This window comes from Patella vulgata, chromosome 9 (genome assembly GCF_932274485.2).
Source record: "Patella vulgata chromosome 9, xgPatVulg1.2, whole genome shotgun sequence".
NCBI classification, from domain to species: Eukaryota; Metazoa; Mollusca; class Gastropoda; family Patellidae; genus Patella; species Patella vulgata.
Genome location: NC_065887.2, coordinates 18,473,562 through 18,497,907, shown reverse-complemented (window position 1 = coordinate 18,497,907; position 24,346 = coordinate 18,473,562). Strand labels below are relative to the sequence as shown.

Below are 24,346 nucleotides of genomic sequence, written 5' to 3'. Positions count from 1 at the left end.
TAATGGTGGTCTGCCCCCAAATGCTTAGTTAGAGTTATTTCCCTTACACCTTTAATATTTGGCAGAAATCCTTACTAGGGGCTGGAAATTCGAACACTTTGCTTTTGCATGACATTGGCGATAAAAACGAGTGGGTGTTTTAGCCATTTAGTTTTAGTTACATTAAAAATATTCCACCCCCTAGAAACAAGCGCGAAGCCTTTTTAATAGTAACGGTACATCACTTGTGACGATTTAATCTGCCTGCACAACACCCAACGTTCGGTCTCGAGATTTCTCGAGATTTCTCGCGAGTTAACACTGGTTGTGTCTGTTTTGCTGGACTTACATGAAGGTAAAAGCAATAACGGTGTTTCTTACATCAACTTGACGGGTGGATTATGAATGTCATTGATTAAAAACATATTCTACATATGCAGGTATGTTGGAGATGAGTATTTCGAACACTTATGATCTTTGATTTTATGTTCAAAGACTTCTTTGTCCATGACACAGCCTTATCATCAACTTTATTTGGTAGAGACCAAAGAAATATGTCGGCAACCTTGACCGATTTACACTCCAGCGAGTCAGACGTTTAAGCAGTTACAACAATATTATAGATCTGGTTTCACATTTCATGATGGTAAAACATTCAATATGCATTGTGGGGAGTACACTACATCTAGGGCCTATTTTATTTTAATTTTCTGGTTTAGCTGGAAAGTACTTTTATCTCAGGTCTGTTGTTGATTTCTATGTAAAATTATTTTCTGATTTGGGCTGGTTAAGCCAGCTCTTCCATTGATAATAAGACTTTATCGTTATTATACAAACACAGTGCCCAAAATAAACATTGGTTTGAAATATTTTAAATGTGTTTCCGGGGCGAATAGGTAATTTATTGTAAATATAGACAAGGAAATGGTGCATTTGTTTTGTGCATTTAAACTACATTGATAGAGAAAGAGAAAATTGCCGAAGGCTATTATTAAAGTATGAAAGATACTAGTATATGTCTGAAAGAAATGTATGGCTGTTGGACTGAAACTATGACAAGACATTCTGACAGACATGACCCTAGGTCAGGAGTAGGTTGGGTTATTTTGCCAGTATAGACCTGTCATTCAATAAAGGATACCTTAGGATAAACTGACCCAGTCTCATCATTACATTATAGTACTAGATACATAATAAACAAAACTGTTTAAGTCAAAATAAAGGCGTGTATGTACATGTGGTCCACAGCCTCAAATATATGTGCTAATAAAATTAGAATCGTTACGGGCACCTGTATTCACCACACGCAGCAAATATTCACCTATAATGTAGATATACATTTCAATTAAGTACTTGAAACAACAGTAATGTTAAAGCCTTCTTGTACCACTGTATTACATTACATGACATGACATTTAAGGTCACATCCACTATACTTCTACAGGGTTTCCAGCATGGTTTTCCCTTGTAAGTGGTGCAGGTCTGATCACACCCAGGTATCGTTTAATCTTGTGTATCTAGCACTAATTTCTTTCACATTCGTTTAATATCCAATCTTTGTTTAAAAATTTGTAAAAATCGTTTAAAATCACCAAAAATCATCTAATTTGTTCATGTGTCCAGTTTAAAGCTGACTGATTAATTTTGATAATGAGTGTCCAATTTACAAGTATTTAATTTCTTGATCACTGTTCAAAAATTAATCATTAATCAGTTATTGTAATTCAATAGACATGTAGGCACAACACGTCTATTAAAATCTCTACTTATTTATTTAGTATGTGTTCTATTAATTGTTGTATCTCACTTATCTGGACATAACCCTCGTCTTTTGGTCCGTCTGTCTATTGGTCTGTCGTGTACAATTCTAAAGTTATCAGCAGATTAAACTTACAAATGTAGCCTATATACAAAGGGTTTATGTTCATGTCATGAGATGAAGAATCCTATTGTCCTCACCATTGTCTGTCCGTTGTCCACATGGTTAAAGTTATCATCAAATTAACTTTAAATTTATGCACAGTGTTTATTTTCATGGGATTTAATTAGTTTTAGTTTGATAACCTCTAGCATGTACATGTACCGTAATAGTAATAATTACATGTACCGTAATAGTAATAATTACATGTACTGTAGCAGAAGATGCATTTTTACATTGTACCTACATGTACATGTATGGTCTGTACTCTGTACGTACGTAGTCAATCTCAGACAGTCCAGTCAATTGATTTATTCATTCTAAAAATATTTAATTGTAGATACATTAAGGCTGGGAATCGATATGAAATTTCAATATCGATTATCGGCAAGAATTTGTCAGCGATTATCGATAATAATCGATTACCGGGTATCAATCATTCTTCCGGAAAAAACGAACTTTACCGACCTGTTATTTGTGTTGGTCGAGTTACAGTAGTGTTATTATCATAGTCTAATACTGTGCCGATGTACGTAAAAGAATCAATTAATGTAAAATAATTAGTTGCTAAATGTAGGATTAACTTGAGTATTATTCTAAGTTTTGTTCTTGATTCATTTGAACCTTTTTTTTATTCCAATATCTCCGATAAATACAAAGACAATACATGGTTTCTCTTTGCAAGTTACTGGCGATCACACAGTGTTGCTAATAATAGAATAAAATATAATAGAAGGCGTCTATTGATTGGACAATAAAAAAATAATTACCGGCTTTCAAAGAATTTTTATGATTGGTTAATTTTGACGAAAACCAAAGTAGAATTCTTCCAAGAAATTACGAGAGATATAGTTATTTTCCCGGGAAGTCAAAAACGTGTTTTGTATGGGCTGTATCTGACATGATTTAGTAATAAAAGCTGAGTTGATCATTAATAATACAATTAGTTTTATCGTGAAAGCAGACAATTTCTCTACAAATCAATCAAGAGCAAAGAAGGGAGATAATTCTAATTTTACTATATCACGTGCGATCGTCATTGTTCACAAAGTGGGTGACCTATTTTAGTTTCAACTAGTAATAACAACAAAAACAACGAAAATATTAAAATAATGTATTTAATCTTAAAGTTTAGTTTTTTTTTTTACAATAATATATATTTAAAATGTGCCAGTTTGTAAGCAGAGGGGGAAAATAGTTGTTGTGTTGACGTTGTGTATTCGTTCATTCGTCTGCATGCCAGACTATGGCAAGTTCAGTCATGTGAAAGTGACCGTAACTTGCCCTCAGAAGGTAAATATACCGATAATCAATATTTGAATTTCAATATCGATTTTCGTATCGCTAAATAAAATTCTACCGATTATCGATTATATCGATATTTTTGCACAGCCTTAAGATACATGTATGTAATGTATTGCCATTTAAGTTAAAACACAAACATGATTAGTATTTCAAAGATTTAGAAAAGATGTGATAATACCAATAAGGGGATAATTAGGTACAAATTTCCGTACTCAGATTGAAGATATGTCTGATGTTGTTGTATGTGATGCTGGCAGATGCAGGTGTAAAAGTTACATGTATGTAATGTATTGCCATTTAAGTTAAAACACAAACATGATTAGTATTTCAAAGATTTAGAAAAGATGTGATAATACCAATAAGGGGATAATTAGGTACAAATTTCCGTACTCAGATTGAAGATATGTCTGATGTTGTTGTATGTGATGCTGGCAGATGCAGGTGTAATAAAGACGTCTTTCTTTCTGTATGTTATTTGATTATATTTGTGAAATTATCTGCAAAATTAAATTGTTGATCTGAATTTAATCTTCGTTTTAGCTAATAATTTCATGAACACTACATGTACATGCAGAAATAATATTGCTTATAAATTCTAATCAAGCAGAGAGAAACATGTATTTGAGATAGTCTCATTAGAAATATGATACATGCTTAAATGGTTTAGAAATATTGCTTCAACAATTTCGTCCTTAAAGTTTACCAGTCATTTAGCAATGATTTTATATGGCATAATAAAGGACTTAATTTGTATTAGACATCCAAGTTTGACAATGTAACAACGTCAACAGTGTAATACATGTGACAGTTGTCAGTTTGGCTATACAGTTAGTGCATGCCTCAAGGGAAAACCGGCGATCATGTTTGATCCGACGCTCTTTTCTATTTCCATCACTTTTACATTCAATAGTTAGGGTCAGGTATTTAAGATTAAAACCTATAAATTCAGGGTTAGGGGTTTAAGATTAAAACCAATGAGTAAGACAAAATCTTCAACAACAATGAAATATTGAGACACATCAAACATGAATGCCGGAAAACCTGTATTAAACTGTCTGATACATGTACAGTGATGGGATTTCAAAATTGTTTCTTGTCAGACTTTTTACCGAAATAAATTGGTGTAACTCTTATCGTTATTTAAGCAGACAAATTCATACCACAATTAAAAATCACATGTCAACAAAATATTAACATCCTGTACGTAATAAAAATATATGAACTTCGCTATTTTTCATATTTAATTACCGTACGGCATTCAATTTTATGTCAGTAAATTAAGCATTTTCGTAATACATTGAATGAAAGCTTGCCGATCCTGCTTAAGTATAAGTAAGGCATAAACAATCTCAATTTTATATTATTAATTAATTTAGGGCTGCAACGATACACCAGGCGACGATATGATGCACATCACGATTCATAGTCTACGATACGATTAATATTGCGATATTGGAAATAAATTTTAAAAATGCCTACTTTTGTGATTTACTTTAAATGTGGTGTTTTCTCGGTCAACTAAACGGATTTCATTGCTGTCATGCTTAACGGGAAATCCTAAAAACTTCCATACTTTACTTGTGACTTTTGGTATGTGGGATTTCGATCGCAATATTGTTTTTGTCGATCGTGCGACCTGAATTTGGTGAATTCATTATGAAACAAATTTCAGCTGGCTGGCTCGTATTGCCACAACATTTTCAGCCAATGAAAAGCTTTCTCGTTGTCAGTTTAATCATAGATTATGGAACAGCAAAGAAAATAATGTTACGAAGATTTTAATATTAAATATTAATATACATTGGAAATGTGCTGATCAATGTTCGCAGTATGTACAAATTGCCATTCTTATACAGTAATATTATCACAAATAGCATATTACTGACATATAAATATATTATATACATGTATATTATGTTGTATGGGTTTTTTTCCGCATATTATGTGTGTAATTTGAACACAACTTAATTTCAAGCACGACTTGCTTTTAACCAGACTGATATTTTAATCTTGATGAAATAGTTATATAATAAGCCACTTCATGTGTAGAACACGCCTTAACACTTGCTGAAAGTAAAAAAAAAGTTATTTTGTTCATGGACTTATTTATACAATTAAGGGATTATTAGTCTATTTTTGTGAAATTATTATATGGATAACGAATCGAAATACGGACGGACATTGATTGTATCGTGCATCGTGGATTTTTAAAACATCGCAGTTCATCGATTCATCGATGAATCGTTGCAGCCCTATTAATTATACTGGTACTTTTAAGTAGTGATTCACCATTTGCCCTTTTTCGTTAAAATATCAAATTTTTTACAGCTTAATCCACTCAAATTGATGTTTAATAAGAAAACAAAATCAAAATGCGAATGTTAGATAAAGGTCACGGCAATAAATTTTGGTGGACAACAAAATTGTGGGGTGCTGAATACATAGCGAATCAGCATACAGTACATGTACATATGTAGATCAATGAAATTTCAAATTCACATATCTTTGTATATTGAACAGAATTAAACCATTTTTGGAATGATATTCCTATTATTAGAGATACATCTTTCTTTCACAATATCGTAGGACTTAAAAATAGTAAATATTTGATTTGTACTTCTGAAAAACGCCAACACAATCTTTGCTGGAGCATTAATATAAATAATTAATTCACCGATTGCTCACTATTTCTTAGTTTTGTAATGCATCTTGATACATGTTTGAAGAAAAGTACATGTATATCAGATTTTTTCAGTATGTGATATATGTACATGTATGTAAAAGATTCCCCAGGACTTTCCGTGTGTTTTTATTTCCTTTGTTAGTAGTGGGAGCAGTGTCTTGTCATTTGGATGATACAAAAAAACAAGGTTCTGTTGGCTTCCACATAAAAGAACCATTGTCGAATTGCAATAACGGAAGTAGAACTATGTAATGTTTAAAACCAAATTGTATTGCATCACCATGTATTACTTACAACTGCAAACACTTTTTATATGCCCACATGGATATTTGGTCGGATAGTACCGTTGCCTCCGTCCGTCTGTTGGTCCGTCATCCACTCTTTCTTGTGAACACTCTACTCACTACACTTATGACCTGATAGTTTTGAAATTGATATTAGAAGTCTATTGTTTTTACTGTAATTTCTAATCAGTTATGTTTGGTGAAATACGCAAGAAGTCTCAATCGAATGGCAATCTCTAGCGTCTGTTTATTCCAGTCTACACCGATAGTATTTATTGCGCATGCTCCCGGGATAAGAATATGATGTCACCGTTTTATATGACTTGTGGAATATGTCTAGCCTTGTTCTTTGAGTCCCTTGTTACAAATGGTGCTGAAACGCATTATGGTACACGATTCGTGTTCCAATGATAAAATGTTCGTTTTGTCTTAAATATTGGTTATTTTTTCCCGGTAAGATCACAAAATCAATGTTGATTTTTTTAAAATTGACAAATAATTTGTGTTTTCAATGTCAAAGACTTTGGATGATATTGAGTTAGATACTTAGCTACTTTATAAATTGGGGGGTTGGATGGCCGAATGGTTAGTACGTGCATGCTGTATCATAAGGTCTGTCATTTAGTCAACTGGTGTGGTCTCGATTCCCCTGTTGTACGTGACAAGGAGTAATGTAGGTTCGTCTGTCCAACCTTGTGGGTTTTTTCTGGGTCCTCAGGTTTTCTCCCATTGCTCCTCCCATTGAAATAAAATTGAACCATGTGTTGGTCCCGAAATGACCTAGTTTGTGTCCAGTGGACATTAAACCCCATATCTCTCTCACTTTATAAATTTTGGAATTTTCATTTTGAAACTTACCAGTATTGTTTGATTTGTCACATAAGGAAGAAGCCTTACATGTATAATTGGTTACACTTAAATATAATGAAGTGTAATGATTATTCCCAATGTAACATTTTTGTTTTTGCGTTATATTTGTCATTCTATATGAACAAACTGTGATTTCAGATTTACAAAGCCCAGTCTCGTATTGATTTTTTTTGGTCAAAATAAGCGGATGTACATGTAAACATCATTGATTAATTTCCAAATAAAGTGTTAAATTGAGTTCTTTTGATTGTCTGTAGGCGGTATTGTTTTGGAAACAAATTCTATTTATTTGTTGAATGGTCTAGGACAACATGTTTTTGGAATGGTAAATATTCAAACTTTTTATCATTTATAATGAAAGGTGTTTTAGGGACAGAATCAGACATTTTTGACTAGGCGTTGAAGACAAAATCATTTATAATATATTTACGGGTACCCAAAGTTATCTTGTACAAATGTAGCTCTACATGTATCTGCAGACTTAAAAGTTTGAATGTTGACAGATACTCAATTTGCAAAAAGAATCAACATATCAATTGTAATTAGGTCAAATTTAACCATGTACACAAGGCTATACATGTAGGTCTACTTTTAAATCATAGTTTTATTTCAAATATGCATTTACTAAGTTATAATACATGTACATTTAAAGCTTCAGAAAAATAATGAATCCAGTGAACAAGAAAAAGTTAATAAACAAATTCACTTGCTTGAGACTGTTATTAATTATGGATTGAAACATGTACATGTACATGTATAACTATAAACATAATACCAGTGTACATGTATGTCTGATTTAACGGAATGCCATTTTTACACTAAATTCAATAACTATTCAAATAAAGATGTTTATCGGTACTTAGGTTAATATAACAAGCTTGTATGATGAATGCATTATTGTACCGGTATTGACTATAGATAGGCGATAGGCCTATTGATTTTTTTACCTTGAATAGCAAGTTTACACTAAGCAACCAGAATTTACTCAATATTTGACCATTACTGGCCCAAAAATACACTGGCCCAATTATCTGAAGTGTTTATCTTGAAAGTAGGTTACTGATACACTATAGTTTAATTAAACATACCATGTGGGTAGTTCTAGTTACAGAATTCATATGAAATGATATTTTTAGATACTATGTTTCAAAGTAGGGTGCCCCACATTAAAAAATAAATCTCTAAATATATTGAAAATTATGCAGCCACTTAATCATCATGCTTGCGTTATAATTAATAGGAACTACTTGCACGGTGGTTCTGTGTAATGTATATGGCATGGTACTGGCTCAATAACCAGGAGGTCCTGGGTAAAATTGCACTGTTTACCAAGAAGTTATTTGGAATTTTTCAGTCTGATTCTCTTTGTCATTCATGCAGCATTGAAACCCTGACAAGGAAAAGCATCTAGTCATTTGGATTGGACAAAAAACTGATCTAGCCAGGAAAAGTTGTGCCAATTCGTCAACTTGGTGCATAAAAAAGGGAAGACAATTAAATGCTATTTTATTTTGTATTTAATAAGTTACATACATCCAATGAAAATGCTCTAAAATTTCTCTGACATTGTGCATGCACTTGCAGATCTAGACACTGCCATTTTTCCATAAACCTGGCATATTTTTCTAAAGTTATCACTACCCACAATCTAAACGTATGTAGATATCGCTGTTTTTCAAACTTATTTGCCTTTTGGGGGGAGGGGCATTGTTATCTCATAGACCTATGGACCTATAATACATGCTGACAATGCATTTGCACCAGAGCTGTTTCATAATCACTTTTGAAGTTGCCTTTGAGGTTGATCATTTACCATGGTAGTAGAGTGTTTGCGACCTTGTGAGGCACCCTATTACTAGTATTAGTATTAAAATAGGCATTATCTCTTTGCTTAGCAAATAAATATTGATGACCCTCTAGCTGATATCTTTTATCAGGGGATCACACTGACGTTTAACTACAGTTATAGATAAGATCTGGAATTGAAAGATAATATTTCAAACTGTTACTTATTTTGATCAGTCATAAAAAGGCGAAGAAAACAAAAAGAACTTCTGGCATTCAAAGACTAGCCATGACAGACATTGTATAGTAGACTACCGTACATGTACATGTATATACATGTACCATACTATAGGAATACATTTTAAAGTTTTATTATCAAGATATGTGGCAACTAATTACACTTTAAATGTAGTAAGTCATTCTGTATTCATTAATAAACCCCTTTGCCTTGTATTGCTAAAATGAAACTTTGGCAGAACTTGATCAATTGCAGATTTAATGTAGTTTGTTAGATATGATCATGTACATGTACATGTAGTAATTACAGTACGCCAGATGTAGGTGCTCATTGACGTACCTAGAAATAGCTACATGTAATTTACCACATTCCACTTAGACCCCTTGTGCATTGAAAACTGCATTTATATTATGTTTGAATATCTTTTGAGAAATGTAATGAAATATTTCGTTTTAGCATCACTTTTGAAATATCACAATGTTATTATTATTAGTATAATAAGCAGGGATCACACTGGTTTTCTGATTTTTTCCGCCAAAACGGATGATAATTTTTATATAAAAAAAGTTTATATTTCCCCCCCCCCCCCCAACTGGAATATTTTATCTGCCAAAAATGTGGGATTAAAAAAAACATGTCAATTAATAAGCTTATTACCATTTTCGACACATTCATCAACTGGTTGACATTGTTGACAATAAGACATGGTTTTCTTGTTTGATTCTATTTCTGGTAGTGTTTGCATTAAAACAGAGTGCAAACATTTTGTTAAATTACCAGTTGTACATGTATGTGATGCATTGCATTTGGCTTGTTTTTTGCAAAACAGTATCTGGAAGATTTTAACAATATTTCAATTCAATTGCAATATATCAGAATTTAATGAAATAGAACAAAAGAGCTTACCGATACCTATGCATTTTTATTTTAACAAACTCAAATTCGACAGATCAGAGAATATGCTGTTAGTTAATTCGTCATACAAACAAAAGTCAAACACTTTCTGACATATTTTAGAGAAATTGATGTGTAATTTGGTTTTATTCCCTTTACATGCATATGGGGGTCCTGGTGGCTATGTGGGTTAGACGCAGGCTTGCTATCCTGGAGGTTGGGTGTTCGATCCCTGCATTGGCCGAGAAAGTTCATCCAGATTTTCCAACGTGATTCCCCCTTGTCAGTGATGCAGCACGAGGACCTGACAAAGACAGCTGTCTAGCCTTCGAGACAAAAACCGGGGTCTCATGTACACATTGGCATGCACGTAAAAGATCCCTTGACAGTTTGAATTCGATTTAAGAGTAGGCTGTAGTGCCACTGTCTGGGCAAAATTTCCCTCATAGCACACTCTATACTCTAGGCCAGTGGTTCTCAACCTTTTTTAGCCAACGGCACACCTTGGAACACGTGAAAACATAGCAGCGCGGCTGGCTAAATACATATAAAAAATATTTGGATTTTGCAAAATAAAAACATGACAAGTCAGACGGCATACAACTGTAGACAGAGACTAGTCATAGATACATAGAATGACTCGAACTAAATTAAGAAAAACACAGCTATGAACTTATCAGTAGACACCAGTGAATACTCAATTGGGATCATGTGATTTTTCGCATTTTCTTAGTGTGCCGTTCAAAATTCCGCAGCACACTTAGGAAGATCTTGTGGCACACCTGTGGGCCGTGGCGCACTGGTTGAGAATCACTGCTCTAGGCACATGCCTGTCTTCATTAGCCCAATTCAGAGCAGTACAGTAGGACGTTAAACCCCATTTTATTTCATTTAGTAGGCATATCTCTAGTGTATAGTTTTATTACATCAATAAATACATGTTCATTGTACCATGACTAAGTTCGATGTTGACCATTTTCTGCTTAGGATAAGCACTGAAGAGAGTACATGTACGTACATGTATGTGATGCTTTGTAAAATGATAATTGTTCAAGTAATTAATGAGTGTCATCTATTTATTTTGGGATTAAGACAGGGCAGGGGATATCAGCTCAGCCTCGTGTTGGATTGTATCAAAATCTAATGGTTTTGTTTCTTTTCAGGTTTTGTGAAATATGAGAGTTTTTGAAAAAACATTGATTGATTTGTCAGAATGGTGGTTATAAAAGCCTATAATCATTGTTTATTACCATGCATGGTGATGAAATTGACGCTTTTTTAAATATATCTAGTCCTCCAAGTCCTTCAAAGGGAAAAGGTAAATATTACTTATTGACTACTTCAAACTTACATGTACATGTATGTGTGTAGTTTGTACTTTTATTTTACTCTTGAAAATTAATGGTGTTTAAAACCAAATTGTTCATTCAGGATACATGTATGTACTTTGTAAGAAAATATACATGTAAGTACTTATTTTATGTGATGTATGAAACCAGCCTTGTTATATATGTATACTGTACATCATACATGTACATGTACAGCGAAGTGATCACAAGTATGATTCCTTAGTATAAAATGAAATGGACATCTTTTATAGTGTATAATAATCTCATGTAGTTTACATGTAGGGGTAATAGAAAGTGTAGATCATGTACCGGTGTATGTTATTGTTTAACATATTGTTGTATACAATATACAATGTAGATGTAATGTACATTGTTTAAGATTAATACATTTATATCAATCAGTGAGACATATTGTCATCAGACAACTTTCATTATGATCTGATCATTATTTTTTTGGAAAAACTAGCCAAATACATCAAGCTTATTGAAGTACACTAAATGTGACCTGCCAGATCCCTCATTTCTCTTATCTTGTCTAAAATTGCTGCTGGACATCTTCCTGTGTAAGTTTAACAAAGAAATAAGATGCCAATCAGAGGGTTGCTTGTTTTGGCAAAATATCTGGCTATGAATGGCATAAATTTGGCCTAATTTTGTTAGATTTAGTTTAAAACAAACATTTTAAATCTCTACTGCATGTAAATGGTGGATTAGAAAATGTTTCTAGTCTATCTACAGCTAAAAAAAACCTCCCACAAACAAATTTTGTGTTGGAATTGACAAGAGGGTTAGTGTCATCTCTGGTGATTTCATCCCAACACAGTTTGGTATAGATTTGGTCTACTGTTAATTTTAATATACTCTCAATAAATCATATATCTTTAGAAATATCAAACTTGCAAGTCATTTTAAAATATTTTCTATGAGCTCCACATGTTATCAACATCTATATCCTTGGGCAGTAATCAAACAACAATGGTTTATCATTTTTATGTTATCAAAGAAATTGATTAGTCTATCCTATACATTTGTAATCATTGTTAACTCTTTTGTTTTAAGGGGGTGTAACTATATACACAATTGTGCAATTTCCCGTACAATGTGTAAAAAATGCTAATCAATATCAAAATTAATTAGCAATTGATGGCAGCTATTTATAGTGATATTCTTGTGCTTCTCAATTAAAGTTATTTGTTCTTTTGCGTACATGCTACATGTATATGTATCTACATGTATCAGATCCATGTTAAGATTTTGTAGGTCACTAGGCTACAAGTACTGTGATTACCTTAATCTAGGGAATGTTAACCCATCAGCTTCCCCAGATATACAGGACAGTGTTTCTTTTTGTCGTAATAAATACTAATTGAAACCTTTCTTAAATGGGGGTTGAATGGCCAAATGGTTAGCTTGTGTGCGCTGTATCATAAGGTCTGTCATTGAGTCAATTGGCATGGTTTCGGTTCCCCGGTTTTACGTGACAAGGAGTAAGGTCGCCTGTCCAACCTCGTGCGTTTCTCTGGGTCCTCCTGTTTCCTCCCATTGCTAGAGATCCTTATGCGCAAGCAAATTATTAAAATAAAGTTGAACCATATGATAGTCCCGAAATGACCTAGTTTGTGTCGAGTGGGTGTTAAACCCCATTTCTCTCTCTTTCCCTTTCTTTAATACAATGTAGCTGCGTCACTAACCAGGAGTTCTTGAGGTCGTTCCCTATATTTGACCAAGAAAGTTCCTTATAATGGTTTATAGTGGTGCAGATGCAGCACCTGGTAAGGAACAGTGTAGTTATGTGTATGGGTTGGCATACATGTACACTGTAAAAGAACCCTTTGTTGCAGACTTTAAATACGAATACTTACCTATTCACAAAAAAAAGAGACCATTTCACTCACTGAAGGTGGTGCAGCTGATAGAGGGTCCTGTACCACGACCCCTAAAACCCATGCTTTAATCCAACCCTGTGGGTGATGTTTCTGTAATAAAGATGTATCTTTATGTTTTATTTTGCACTCTGCAGTAACATATATTCTACAATAAAGAGAGCTTCAAACTGATAAATGTATGGTTTATTAATGTTATTCTTTGATCAGAATTGTGATGTTCTTTGTTTACTTGCTTCATACTGAAACAAAACCCTAGTGACTTTGTATTTTCCCATCCATATGTGGATAGTAGCAACATGTCCGCGTCATTTTAGCACAATAGGAATCCCTTTTAAAACACAATATTGTGAAATATGAATCTCTCTAGAAATATCACTTAAAAATGGTTCAATCCTGTTTAGTATTTATGATGATATGTTGAATTGAATTTACATCAATCAATGCTGCTTCAATAAGTGGAGGTTGGATGGCCGAATGGTTAGCACTTGCGCGCAGTATCATAAGGCCTGTCAATATTGAGTCAACTGGCGTGGTTTCCCCAGGAGTAGGGTCACCTGTCCAACCTCGTGGGTTTCTCCGGGTCCTCCTTTTTCCTCCCACTGCTAAAGACCCCTACGCGCAAGCGAATTATTGAAATAAAATTAAACCACATGTTGGTCCCAAAATGACCTAGTTTGTGTCGAGTGGATGTTAAACCCCATCTCTCTCTCTCCCTCTCTCTCTACATGTAATAAGCAAAATTTATTGCCAGGATGTCATCTAGCATTTGTATTTTGATTTTGTTTTTTTTTAATTAACCCATCACCATTAATTAACCCATCACGAACAAAATTGATAGGCCTATTTTAAATCCCATAAAATCCAAGCTAGGACATTATCAAGGTTTGTATTTTGATTTTGTTTTCTTAATTAAATGTTAAATAATCAATCGTAAATATTAACTTGGATATTTTATCAAGTGACGCATCCTTACTTTAACACATGGCAATCATTCAAATGAGTAATTTTCTCTGTCATCCGCAGTGGCATACATAGTTGTTAAAGAAATTTTTTAAAAACGTTTGCAGAAATGATAAAAAAAAAATATCATCCATCACAATATATTGTTGACACTTAAACTATCATTATAAATATATGGATGTTCTGTTATAATGTTACAGATCAGGTTATAAGAGAATAAGAGATATTAGAGACTTTTGGCAAGCGTAATTTCCTGGTCCGTATCGCGTATCCGTATGGATTTTGCGTGTGACGTCATCAATGTCTGTGTATTTCTCATACGTGATACGGCACACGGATACGGCACACGGATACGGCAGCACGTATGGAACGGCTTTCATACGGAAATGGTCCGTATAACACTGTCGTCTTTTTCCCGTCTTTTTTGCTACTTTTAGACGCTGAAATGTTGCATCATAGCGTTTTTATGAATCTGTGTGTATCCTAGAACACGAAGGTGTATATTTGATGTGATTTTAACAGTGATAACGACTGGAATTTAATCATTATTTTTGATGGGTTTTTCTCGAAATTTTCATATTTTTCCCGCCTGTCTGCATACTGGTTGATCTATGGGCTAAACTTTCTGAAATAATACACTAGTGAAACCAAAAATTGCTAAAATCGGCCAAAACTCTAAAACTACATTGACGCAACGTATCACGTATACGATACGGATACGGGATACGGATGGGAAAAATCCGCTTGCCAAAAGTCTCTATTCTTCATTAATAAGACATTTACCAGTAATTATTCTAGATAATGATCACCAAATACTGTTTGGCTATAGTAATAGGACAGATAATCCGACAGATGGAAATCTAATAAATGGATTTTTATCTAGATTTATGTTAGTTTAGTTCTTAAATGTCAGCCAACACTCGCTCTAAAACTAGAATAAGTTGTGGGCTTTCTCAGTTCAAAGAACTTTAGGTCAGTGAACTTCTATGTTGTGTCCTGAGAGTAAGAAGATCTGAATGTTACAGTTTTTTATAAACATTAACAAGGCTATTTGATAATAATTAATATTAATACGGTAAGCACATTTACAACATGTTACATTTCTAGGGCTTATTTCTTATTACATAAGGGTTCAGGGTATATATTAGTCGAGTTATTTGGTATTATTTATTGCGAAATACATTGTGTCGGCCTACGTCATTCTGTATGCTTTCTAGTGTAGGAAAATCAATGAGATAATGTGTGACATTGGACTGCCATTTACCAGCGGCACAACATCGTCATGTTATTGTCTTGAATAACAATATTATATTTATTGTGATGCCAGGTACAGTGTACTAGAAAAGAACTCAGGTAGTACATGTAATTACTTTAATGTGATACAAAACATTTTAAACAGCTGTTGATTTATTTTCCGTTCAAAAAAGTCAGTGTTTTGTTTACACATCCACATTGACATAGCTAGGTAATGTGGATATATTGTCATCTGTATGCAATTGCTTGTGAACAATCAACTGGTCAAGAACCACCCCCATTCACATTAAAACTATGAAAGCTTTTAAATCTGATACAGGAGAAAGTTCTTAATAATTTTTTTTTTTTTTAAAAATGATTGTTCTTTATTGCGGTAAAATTAAAACTAGATTTTATTTTATTCAGTGTGTTTGGTTGTTTACTTCATTAACATCTAAAGACATAATAATGGAAAGCATATTTTGAGCCCATCACGACAGCATGTATAATATCTTTGATCTTGATAATACTGCTTTAAGTTTCAAAAGAGTTAATGCAATTTTCTCTACCAAGTGTTTTAAATGGTAGGTTGAACCGGAGATGACCAATCACAATCTGCACTACATGACTTATATAACTATATACATGTAGGGATGCACTGATAGTAAAGTTTTTACTACTATATTAGTATCAATCAGGATACCAAATTTGTTTGATAGTTACATGTACATGTAGCATATTTTCTACTAAGCATAAAATTGTTTTATATAGACTCCACATCATTTTGCTATTTTAGGTCTGCTTTTATAAAAAGGTTATTGCAGTAAAAATATATGCTGAAGTTATACAAAAGTCCAAAGGATTTGAATTTAGGCATGACTTACTTAGTTTTGATCGCCTTACATGTATTTGTGTCCGCCATTTTCTTCAACTGCCATGAATAGTCTCAACTTATGTAGATAAACTTAATTCTGTAATTTACAAGATTGAAACAAAAAATATGTAGATTTGGTATGATTAAATATTTCAAAGCATTACAAACAAATAAATATGTTGGTGTGAAATCTCTTAAAACTAATGCCTCATGCATGATTAACCTGTTCACATTTCATTCAATTAATATGAAAAGAGTATATTGATTTTTAAATTGTCAAGCATTTTGAATGTTTATATTGTAACAAAATGACTCTCTTGTTTTGTGTTGGCTTTCGTTGGCTTTCGTTTGAAGTGAAACTTGTCTTGTTCACAGATTTTTCCTCTGATTTATTTGTTAAGTGTGATGGATGCAGTTCACCTGCACTATCAGCATTACAGGTATCTAGCATTTTCTACTATCTATACTGGCCCATTGTCATGAAAGATTTTATTTTTCTACTTTGATGTGCTGAAATACACAACAACAGTCTTTGCATTAAGACAGTACATATACATATTTTTTTTAATTATGTGAATGAATGATTTATGGACAATCTAGCTTGTTGTGTCTTTATGTTACAGAGAAGTTTTAATTGTTATTTTCTATATTGATCGATGTGTCATATTACTAAAAATATACTTATTTGTTGGTTTAAAGACCTAAAATAATTCATGATTCTTTTGATCTCTGACATTAAGCATTACATTTCATTTTCCAACAGGAAGGATAGAGATACATGTAGATAACTACAAACCGGATATTCAAAATATCAACTATCAGGCCAAATTCACTATCCAGTGCACCTCTACTTACAAGATGAAGCGGAATAAATAACAGAAAAATAAAATGGAACAAAATGTTTATCTCCATATATAATTTTAATAAGACAGTCATGGAAGAATCATTTGGGATACGGCTTTTAAAGTTAATTTTCCTTTTACATTGTATAACTTCTTAATGACATATATAATAAAGGAGCAAGTTCTCAGTGTACATGTACCAGTACTTTTTTTTAAAAATTTGCTGAAGTTGTTTGATTAAACATACTTGTGAATACTAAGCAGGACAGTTTTTAAATGGCTTTACATGTAGCTACATGTACCATGAACATCATTTCTGCTGGTAGGTGTAATTAACATACAAAGAAGAACTCACAAGCCCCAGTCTATTTTTAATATAATAACAAAGTTTGCAATTTTTCGACCTGGGTCACATTTGGTTTAATTATTGCTTGTAAATGCATGTTAGGCCTACATGTACATAGTTCAGTTCATGCTGAGAGTATTAGGAGGATAATAATCTACACACATATGCACACGTACAGCTCAAGCAGGGATCCATGGATAATCTCACTCCCTATGTGTAAACGTGTATAGAACCATTTTTCTGCTGTTCTAATTCCCTGATTTATTGCCATGTGGTCCAGTGGCCACAAACAGATTTGGTTTGTCCAATATCTACAGGTTCTCATTCAGTTACACAGTCTGGTTATGAATCATGCTGAATCTGATTTAGATTTTTAGTCTACATGTACATGTAGCCTAATTCACATATTCCATGCTGAAGAATAAAGAATGTAATTTCCAATTGTTTCTGAGGGTCTTAAGATATCTGACCAATATAAACCACCAAAGTTAAAAGTTTTACACCAGTGCTAGACTTCCAACTGTGAAGGGTGCTTTTATGTGCACACCAGTATGTGTACATGTGACCTTGTTTTTTTCTCTCCATCCGATTGACTATACATTGTCCCTTGCTAGGTCCTCCTTCATTGTACACGACTGACAAGGGAGACCGTGCCACGCTAATATATACTCAAATTGATTATTTAACATTTGATTAAGAAATCAAAATAACAACACTAGATGTTCTCCTGACTTGGATTTAATCGGATTTAAAACAGGCCCATGAATTTGGTTCTGGGCAGATAAAGATAAGGAACAGCATAGGTCCATGGAATTTGTAAATACTGGACAGAATTGAACCATTGATAGATTCATCTTACAAAATATTGTAATTCTATAGCGTTGACATCCCGATCTGAATCTTTAACAAGGAATTGTTATAATACAAATATTGAAAACAAATCGCTATTTTATCGATTGTGTTCTGAATTGAACCTGGACGTGTAAATATAATTGCTGTCAAACTGTGTGCCAATTTACCAAGTACCTTATATATTACAACTTGTGAATTTAGCAGTTTTAAAAGAGCTAATCTTTTAACTCATTATTTTACATAATGTTTGAAATTAACAACACAAATTAGAATTCTGTATTGGTCCATTTCAATCAATATTGATGTTGTAACCTTACCCTGAAAATATGGAATCTTGATATCTAATATTTTAAGACACAATACACATTTTAAAATCAGTACACAAGTCGTGTATTCAGATGCCATTTGTAATGAACAAAGACAAACATATCCCTCAACACAATGTGGAAGTAATTGGTAGTGGGTGATTCACAAACGACAAAATAATCTTTAAAAAATTTGTGTAGAATGGAGAAAGTAGGCGTAAACATCCATCCTTCAATTTGGACAGTTCACTGAATTAAAGATTACTTCAAAATTAGTACATGTATATCCACGTAATCGGTTACCTTATTCGAATTTGGTGTGCATTTCATGTCAGATTTGCTTTATTTTAAGGCTGATTCTGCGGCAATACTACATCACAGGAAAACACCGGAAAACACCATTTTATACTGAATACCGGAAAACACACTAAATACCGGAAAATACCCTAAATAGGTAACCCAGAGACTGGCACCCTTAATAGGTAACCAGGAGCCTAGTCCTCTGTGTGCCTGGGTTATGGTTAGGGTTAGTTTCCGGTTTATAGTATAGCCCTTCTCCGGGTTACCAATTTAGGGTGGTTTCCGGTATTTAGTGTGTTTTCCGGTATTTAGTGTTTTTCCGGTATTCAGTATAACATGGTGTTTTCCGGTAGTTTTCTGGTTGTTTTTTGGTGGTTTCCGGTATATACATGTACAATGTAGTATAGCCCCTGATTCTGCTATGAGGTACATGTAACCTTTTTTGGTCTGTAGTAAGAGTACATGTATTACAAACTTATCCACATTGTCATACTGTAAATAACTTCTGCCACACATATTAATTTTAGTTTTTAATGTACATGTATCTGCTCTTTATACAGATGGTATAACTCTTGTACAGTCAATTCCATTGCTTGAGCAGTTAAATTCAGTTACAGTAGGTGATGATTAAGTGTACCGGTTTGGTATGGTAGTCAATCATCAAAAGCTTGTTCAGCACATTAACGTACATTGGATGGTTGTAATGTATTAAAATAAACCCACTGCACACCAGTTTGGGAGTACTAGCCTACATGTACTGTACAATGTATTTGAAAGATTTTGAGTAGATTGAATGGAAATGAATTAAAATAGAAATAGAAAATCTATAGTAGGCTTATAGTTATACAGATAGATATAGATGTCATGTACATGTATTGTAGCTTTAAAGTTTAATCCATTCTGTGCAGATATTACGTATGGAATTGCATTCTGTTGATGATAATATGTTAAGTTCATACAAAATCACGAATTCAAGATCGGAAATGGAAACGGCAAAAAAAGAATATTGGATTCTTTAAGTTTAACTATATGAAATACCAGATGTTGCCATTGTTGAAAAGAGTGAAATATAATAACAAAGCCTATACATTTAAACTGTTTTAATCAGGTTGTCTAAACAGTGACTGTCTTTGATTGGATTGGCAAATTGTCAGACATGTATTGTAAATGTTGAAAGCAGTTAATTCACCCTCATTCAACTGCACTTATTTAAAAATTTGTTTGATCTCAAGTATGCAGGTAGACTGGTATACAAATATGACTCCTGCACAGTTAAAATTTGATGCGACGTTCAATATGATACAAGCTTGCATACATGTAAGCTCTCACATGTGACTGTGCAGTGTAACATGTGCATTATGCGCTATAGATTATAACATCTGTTAACTTGACGAGTGTGATCTCAGGATTGTAAACAGAATTGATTCATCTGTATGTAGCCCTTCCGGAAGACTCTTCCAGCCATGCGAATCGAGTGAACTGCAGAAATGAATATGGCCAATAGGATCAGTTTATCAATCATTGATATAGGGCAATGTTATCTACAATTAATGTAGTCCTCCATTTTGTTTTCTGTCTCTTCTAGGTTCGGACTGGAATTTCCTATTTCCTTTGAGGGTGGAAGAGTCCAAATCAAGTGCGCGGTTGTACATGTACATGTAGCTTTGTAGGTTTTCTTTGGGTACAAGAGATAGCTCCCACTTCTAAGACTCCCACTCGCAAGTGAATTATTTAAAAAAAAAGAAAAAAAAAAGATGATCATTAATTAGTGCCTACTGTGCATGTAGATGATTTCATGTCGAGTGGATATAAAACCACATTTCTATCAGTAATTGATTATTATGTGGGTCTAATACTAATAGTAAAAGATAAGACAGGATAACTGCATAACAAAATCATGTTAGGTTAGCAGTATATGTATATAAGCGTGTGAGTGTAACATATGTTGGTACGAAACAGTGAAGTGTATATGGGCTTTTTTCATAAAAATGTTCCAATAATGGTAAAGACAATTTTGAAAAGTAATAATGAATTATTAATATTATTTTCACTGTAGTCTATACATGTACATGTAGATTTATAACTCAAGCATAAGGATATATACAATAGCCAAGCTGAACTCTTAAAAATAACAAAATTGTAACAAAACCAAAATTTGTTTGAATACCTTTTCAGTCACCATGTAAAAGACCATGTTAACAGTAAAAATATAATGGAAAGTCATAATTTTAAGATAAAAATGTTTGAATACCATTAGAAACCATAAAAATATATTATACAATGTAATTTTAACAAAAGACTTTTTGTTTTGTCACACTGTTGATAATAAAAAAGTTAAATGTGTGAATAAGATCTATCTATTATTATTTATTTTATGTATACACAGTAAGCTTATATATATATCTTTTTTTTAATATTCTGATATTTTGATTGATCTCTTTTCCTTCCAGTTTTAACTGACAGAATCATGCCTCCCGACGCACATACCATGCATTCTACTGTTGATCACCAAATTACCTCGCCAGATACGTACAGTTTTACAGAGGATTCTACCTACCAAAATGATATGATGTCAAATGATATAAAGAGAAAGAAAGGTATTGGAGTAGCAGGGAAGAGTATAGAAGAAGAATTATGTCGTATTTGTGGAGATAGAGCATCAGGTTATCATTATAATGCTCTGAGTTGTGAGGGATGTAAAGGTAAGATTATAACCAATTGGATGAAAATATTGTCAATTTCATTAGTTTTATTTTTGATACCGGTAATGATGACCCATGCTAGTGTCGAAAATCAGATCGAGATTTGTGATCCGAATCCTTTTGTTGGCTATCCGAATACTATTCGGATAATTCGGAGACGTGAAATTCCATCAAAAGTTCATATACCGGTACTCATAATTTCTTACTTGTTTCAATGTTTATGAGTGTCTGTGTATGCTGAGTATTAAATTGTACTTTCGATTTGCAAATTGTTTGAGCCGCGAAGAATTATTAAGACTATCTATGACATCCCAAAAAATCAATGAGGTGAAGGAATTTGTATAGTATAACTACTCCTGTTATCCGTACCCTCCCACTTATCATTTTGCTCAATCAACACGAATGAAAAAATTAAATAAAAACATGTGCCATTTATACCGCCAAGGTTGTTTGCCTCATTCTAATAATCTACTACTATTGAACCAATCAGTTAGTGGGAATATACGTGACCTAGGTCGTTATGAATAAATTTCATTGTGGGAAGTCAAAACACGGTCTAAATTCGTATTCATTCAGGGAATGAATGAATATTTTTTTTATTTAGGCTACTGTTTTCGTTGCACTGCATTAATAATTTTATTAGTTACTATCACTAAATAATACGCATAATGTTGACATGCTCAGAGCTGCGTACATGATCAATTGCATTGGGGAAAATTTCAAAGTAATCAGATGGAAAAATGGCTAAGTATAGAGATAGAGCATACGGGATGTCAGAATATATTGTAACGAATAGTAAACGGATAGTAAAATGATTCGGATAACCCTTATTTTGTATCCGTTAACGAATATCCGAATAGTAGTTTCAACACTAACCAATGCATTTAAAAATTTGCTCTTTTAAGTTTTAAAAGTTGAACTTGCTTATGCTAATGTTCCTGCAGATCCGTAGGACGTTTAACAACATTTCATTTCATTTATGCTAATGTTAATGCTCAAATGACAATTTTTCAAGTGATTACAAAACAGAGACAGAGCATATGCTAATACATACATGTATTAATTAACCTATCTATATAGTCATCGCACACGACACTGTCTACACAATACACATCTATCAACAAATAAAACCCTAAAAAATCTAATGTTCATGATCCTCAATTACATTTAAATGTAGCTTGTTGGTTGTTACAGCAGATTTAGAAAATTATGTTTGTTTTTTTTTTTTCAATTTGCTATATTATTATTGACTGTTCATGTACCTACCGTTAAGAGCTGGATCTTTTGGTTTAGTACAATTCATATCCCTAAAGTTTGCACCTTAACGAGAACAGAATATTTTCAAGGTTCTTAAAACAATCGTTGAGTTGCCTACATGTAGCTGCCAAGTTCTACTAAATTCTAGCTTTATGTTCTAGTTTTGATTATCCAGGCCTGTTCATCAATGGGAGAACGGTTATTAGACTCGCTGTTCAGTGAAAATTTTTATGAATGCACTTTTTTGATTTTCATCACAAAAGGTATAAACATTATCAATTGGGTTGAAAAACTGACATGGTTATAGAATTTGTATTAGAGATTTGCAGCAAGAAATTTTCATTCAAATAACAAGTTTCAGAGCAAATTTGTTGATTTTTTCCTTCGATAAAATTTTATTGTTTATCAGTACTATGAATAAGACATCCTATAAATAGATTACCAATCGATTATTTCGCACACAAAGCAAATTTTGCACATTTTCACATTCAAGTTATCAATGTCATTTTTAAAATCATCGAACTATTAATAGATTTCCTTGGGAATTTGTATGAGAATACATTCACTCATAAGCTCACTTACCAATCAATTATTTCGCACACAAAGCAAATTGTGTGCATTTTCACATTCAAGTAATCAATTTCACTTTTAAAAATCATTTCCCAAAGTGTCATTTTACAAAACTATAATAAATATTTACTATTAAAAATAAATGACCACAGATTTATAATGTAATGCTGTTTTTTACTTGTTTCCAGGTTTTTTCCGTCGAAGCATCACCAGAGGTGCAACATATAATTGTCGTTATGGTGGAAATTGTGAAATGGATATGTGGATGCGAAGGAAATGTCAGGCTTGTCGATTACGACGATGTAAAGAATGTGGAATGAAAGAGGAATGTAAGTTACAATAACATGGATATTTTTGGTCAAAACTTTTATTATGTTTTTTTGACGATTTTAACTTTAAGTGACAAAATGTCACAATGATTTTTTGACAGGGAGGGGGATATGAATAATCAGTTCTTTTTTCATTAATGTACTTGATGTTCTGGACATGTGAGGGTCAATGCATTGTTTAAAGGATGTTTAGGTCGATCCTTAGGTCTTGAATTTGTACTTGACAAGAAGTATGGTATCTGCCTGTCATCATTGTTTTCCTATGAGTTTCAAACTTAAACTCTCTCCCACTGCAAAAAGAGTGCAAATAAATTTGTTTAAATATACAGTAGAACTTATATTAAGCAAGCACCCAAGGGAAATTTAGAAATGCTTGCTTAATGGAGGTGCTCTTTGACTAGAGGTATCCAATATTGCCCCAACCCCTACCACAAAAAATAAAGATATAGATTGCATATATTTTTTTATTCATGTACATGTAGTATAACAATAACAATACATGTACTTTTTATCTAGTTGTGAATTCAAAGTAGTCGCGTATACATGTTTGTTTAGTAATACTTGATATCTGGCCCCCCAATATTT

General features: G+C 33.1%; 1 protein-coding gene across 1 annotated transcript in view; it reads left to right on the top strand.

Moving 5' to 3' along the window:
* Positions 1-218: 218 nt before the first annotated feature.
* The window catches only part of LOC126831982 (ecdysone receptor), a 47,634-nt gene continuing 23,506 nt past the window's right edge, over positions 219-24,346 (top strand). The window contains exons 1-4 of the mRNA XM_050562666.2: positions 219-419; positions 11,120-11,274; positions 21,354-21,605; positions 23,621-23,761. Of these exons, the coding sequence (XP_050418623.2) occupies positions 11,208-11,274; positions 21,354-21,605; positions 23,621-23,761 (460 nt within the window). The 5' untranslated portion in view covers positions 219-419; positions 11,120-11,207. The remainder of the gene's footprint in view (positions 420-11,119; positions 11,275-21,353; positions 21,606-23,620; positions 23,762-24,346) is intronic.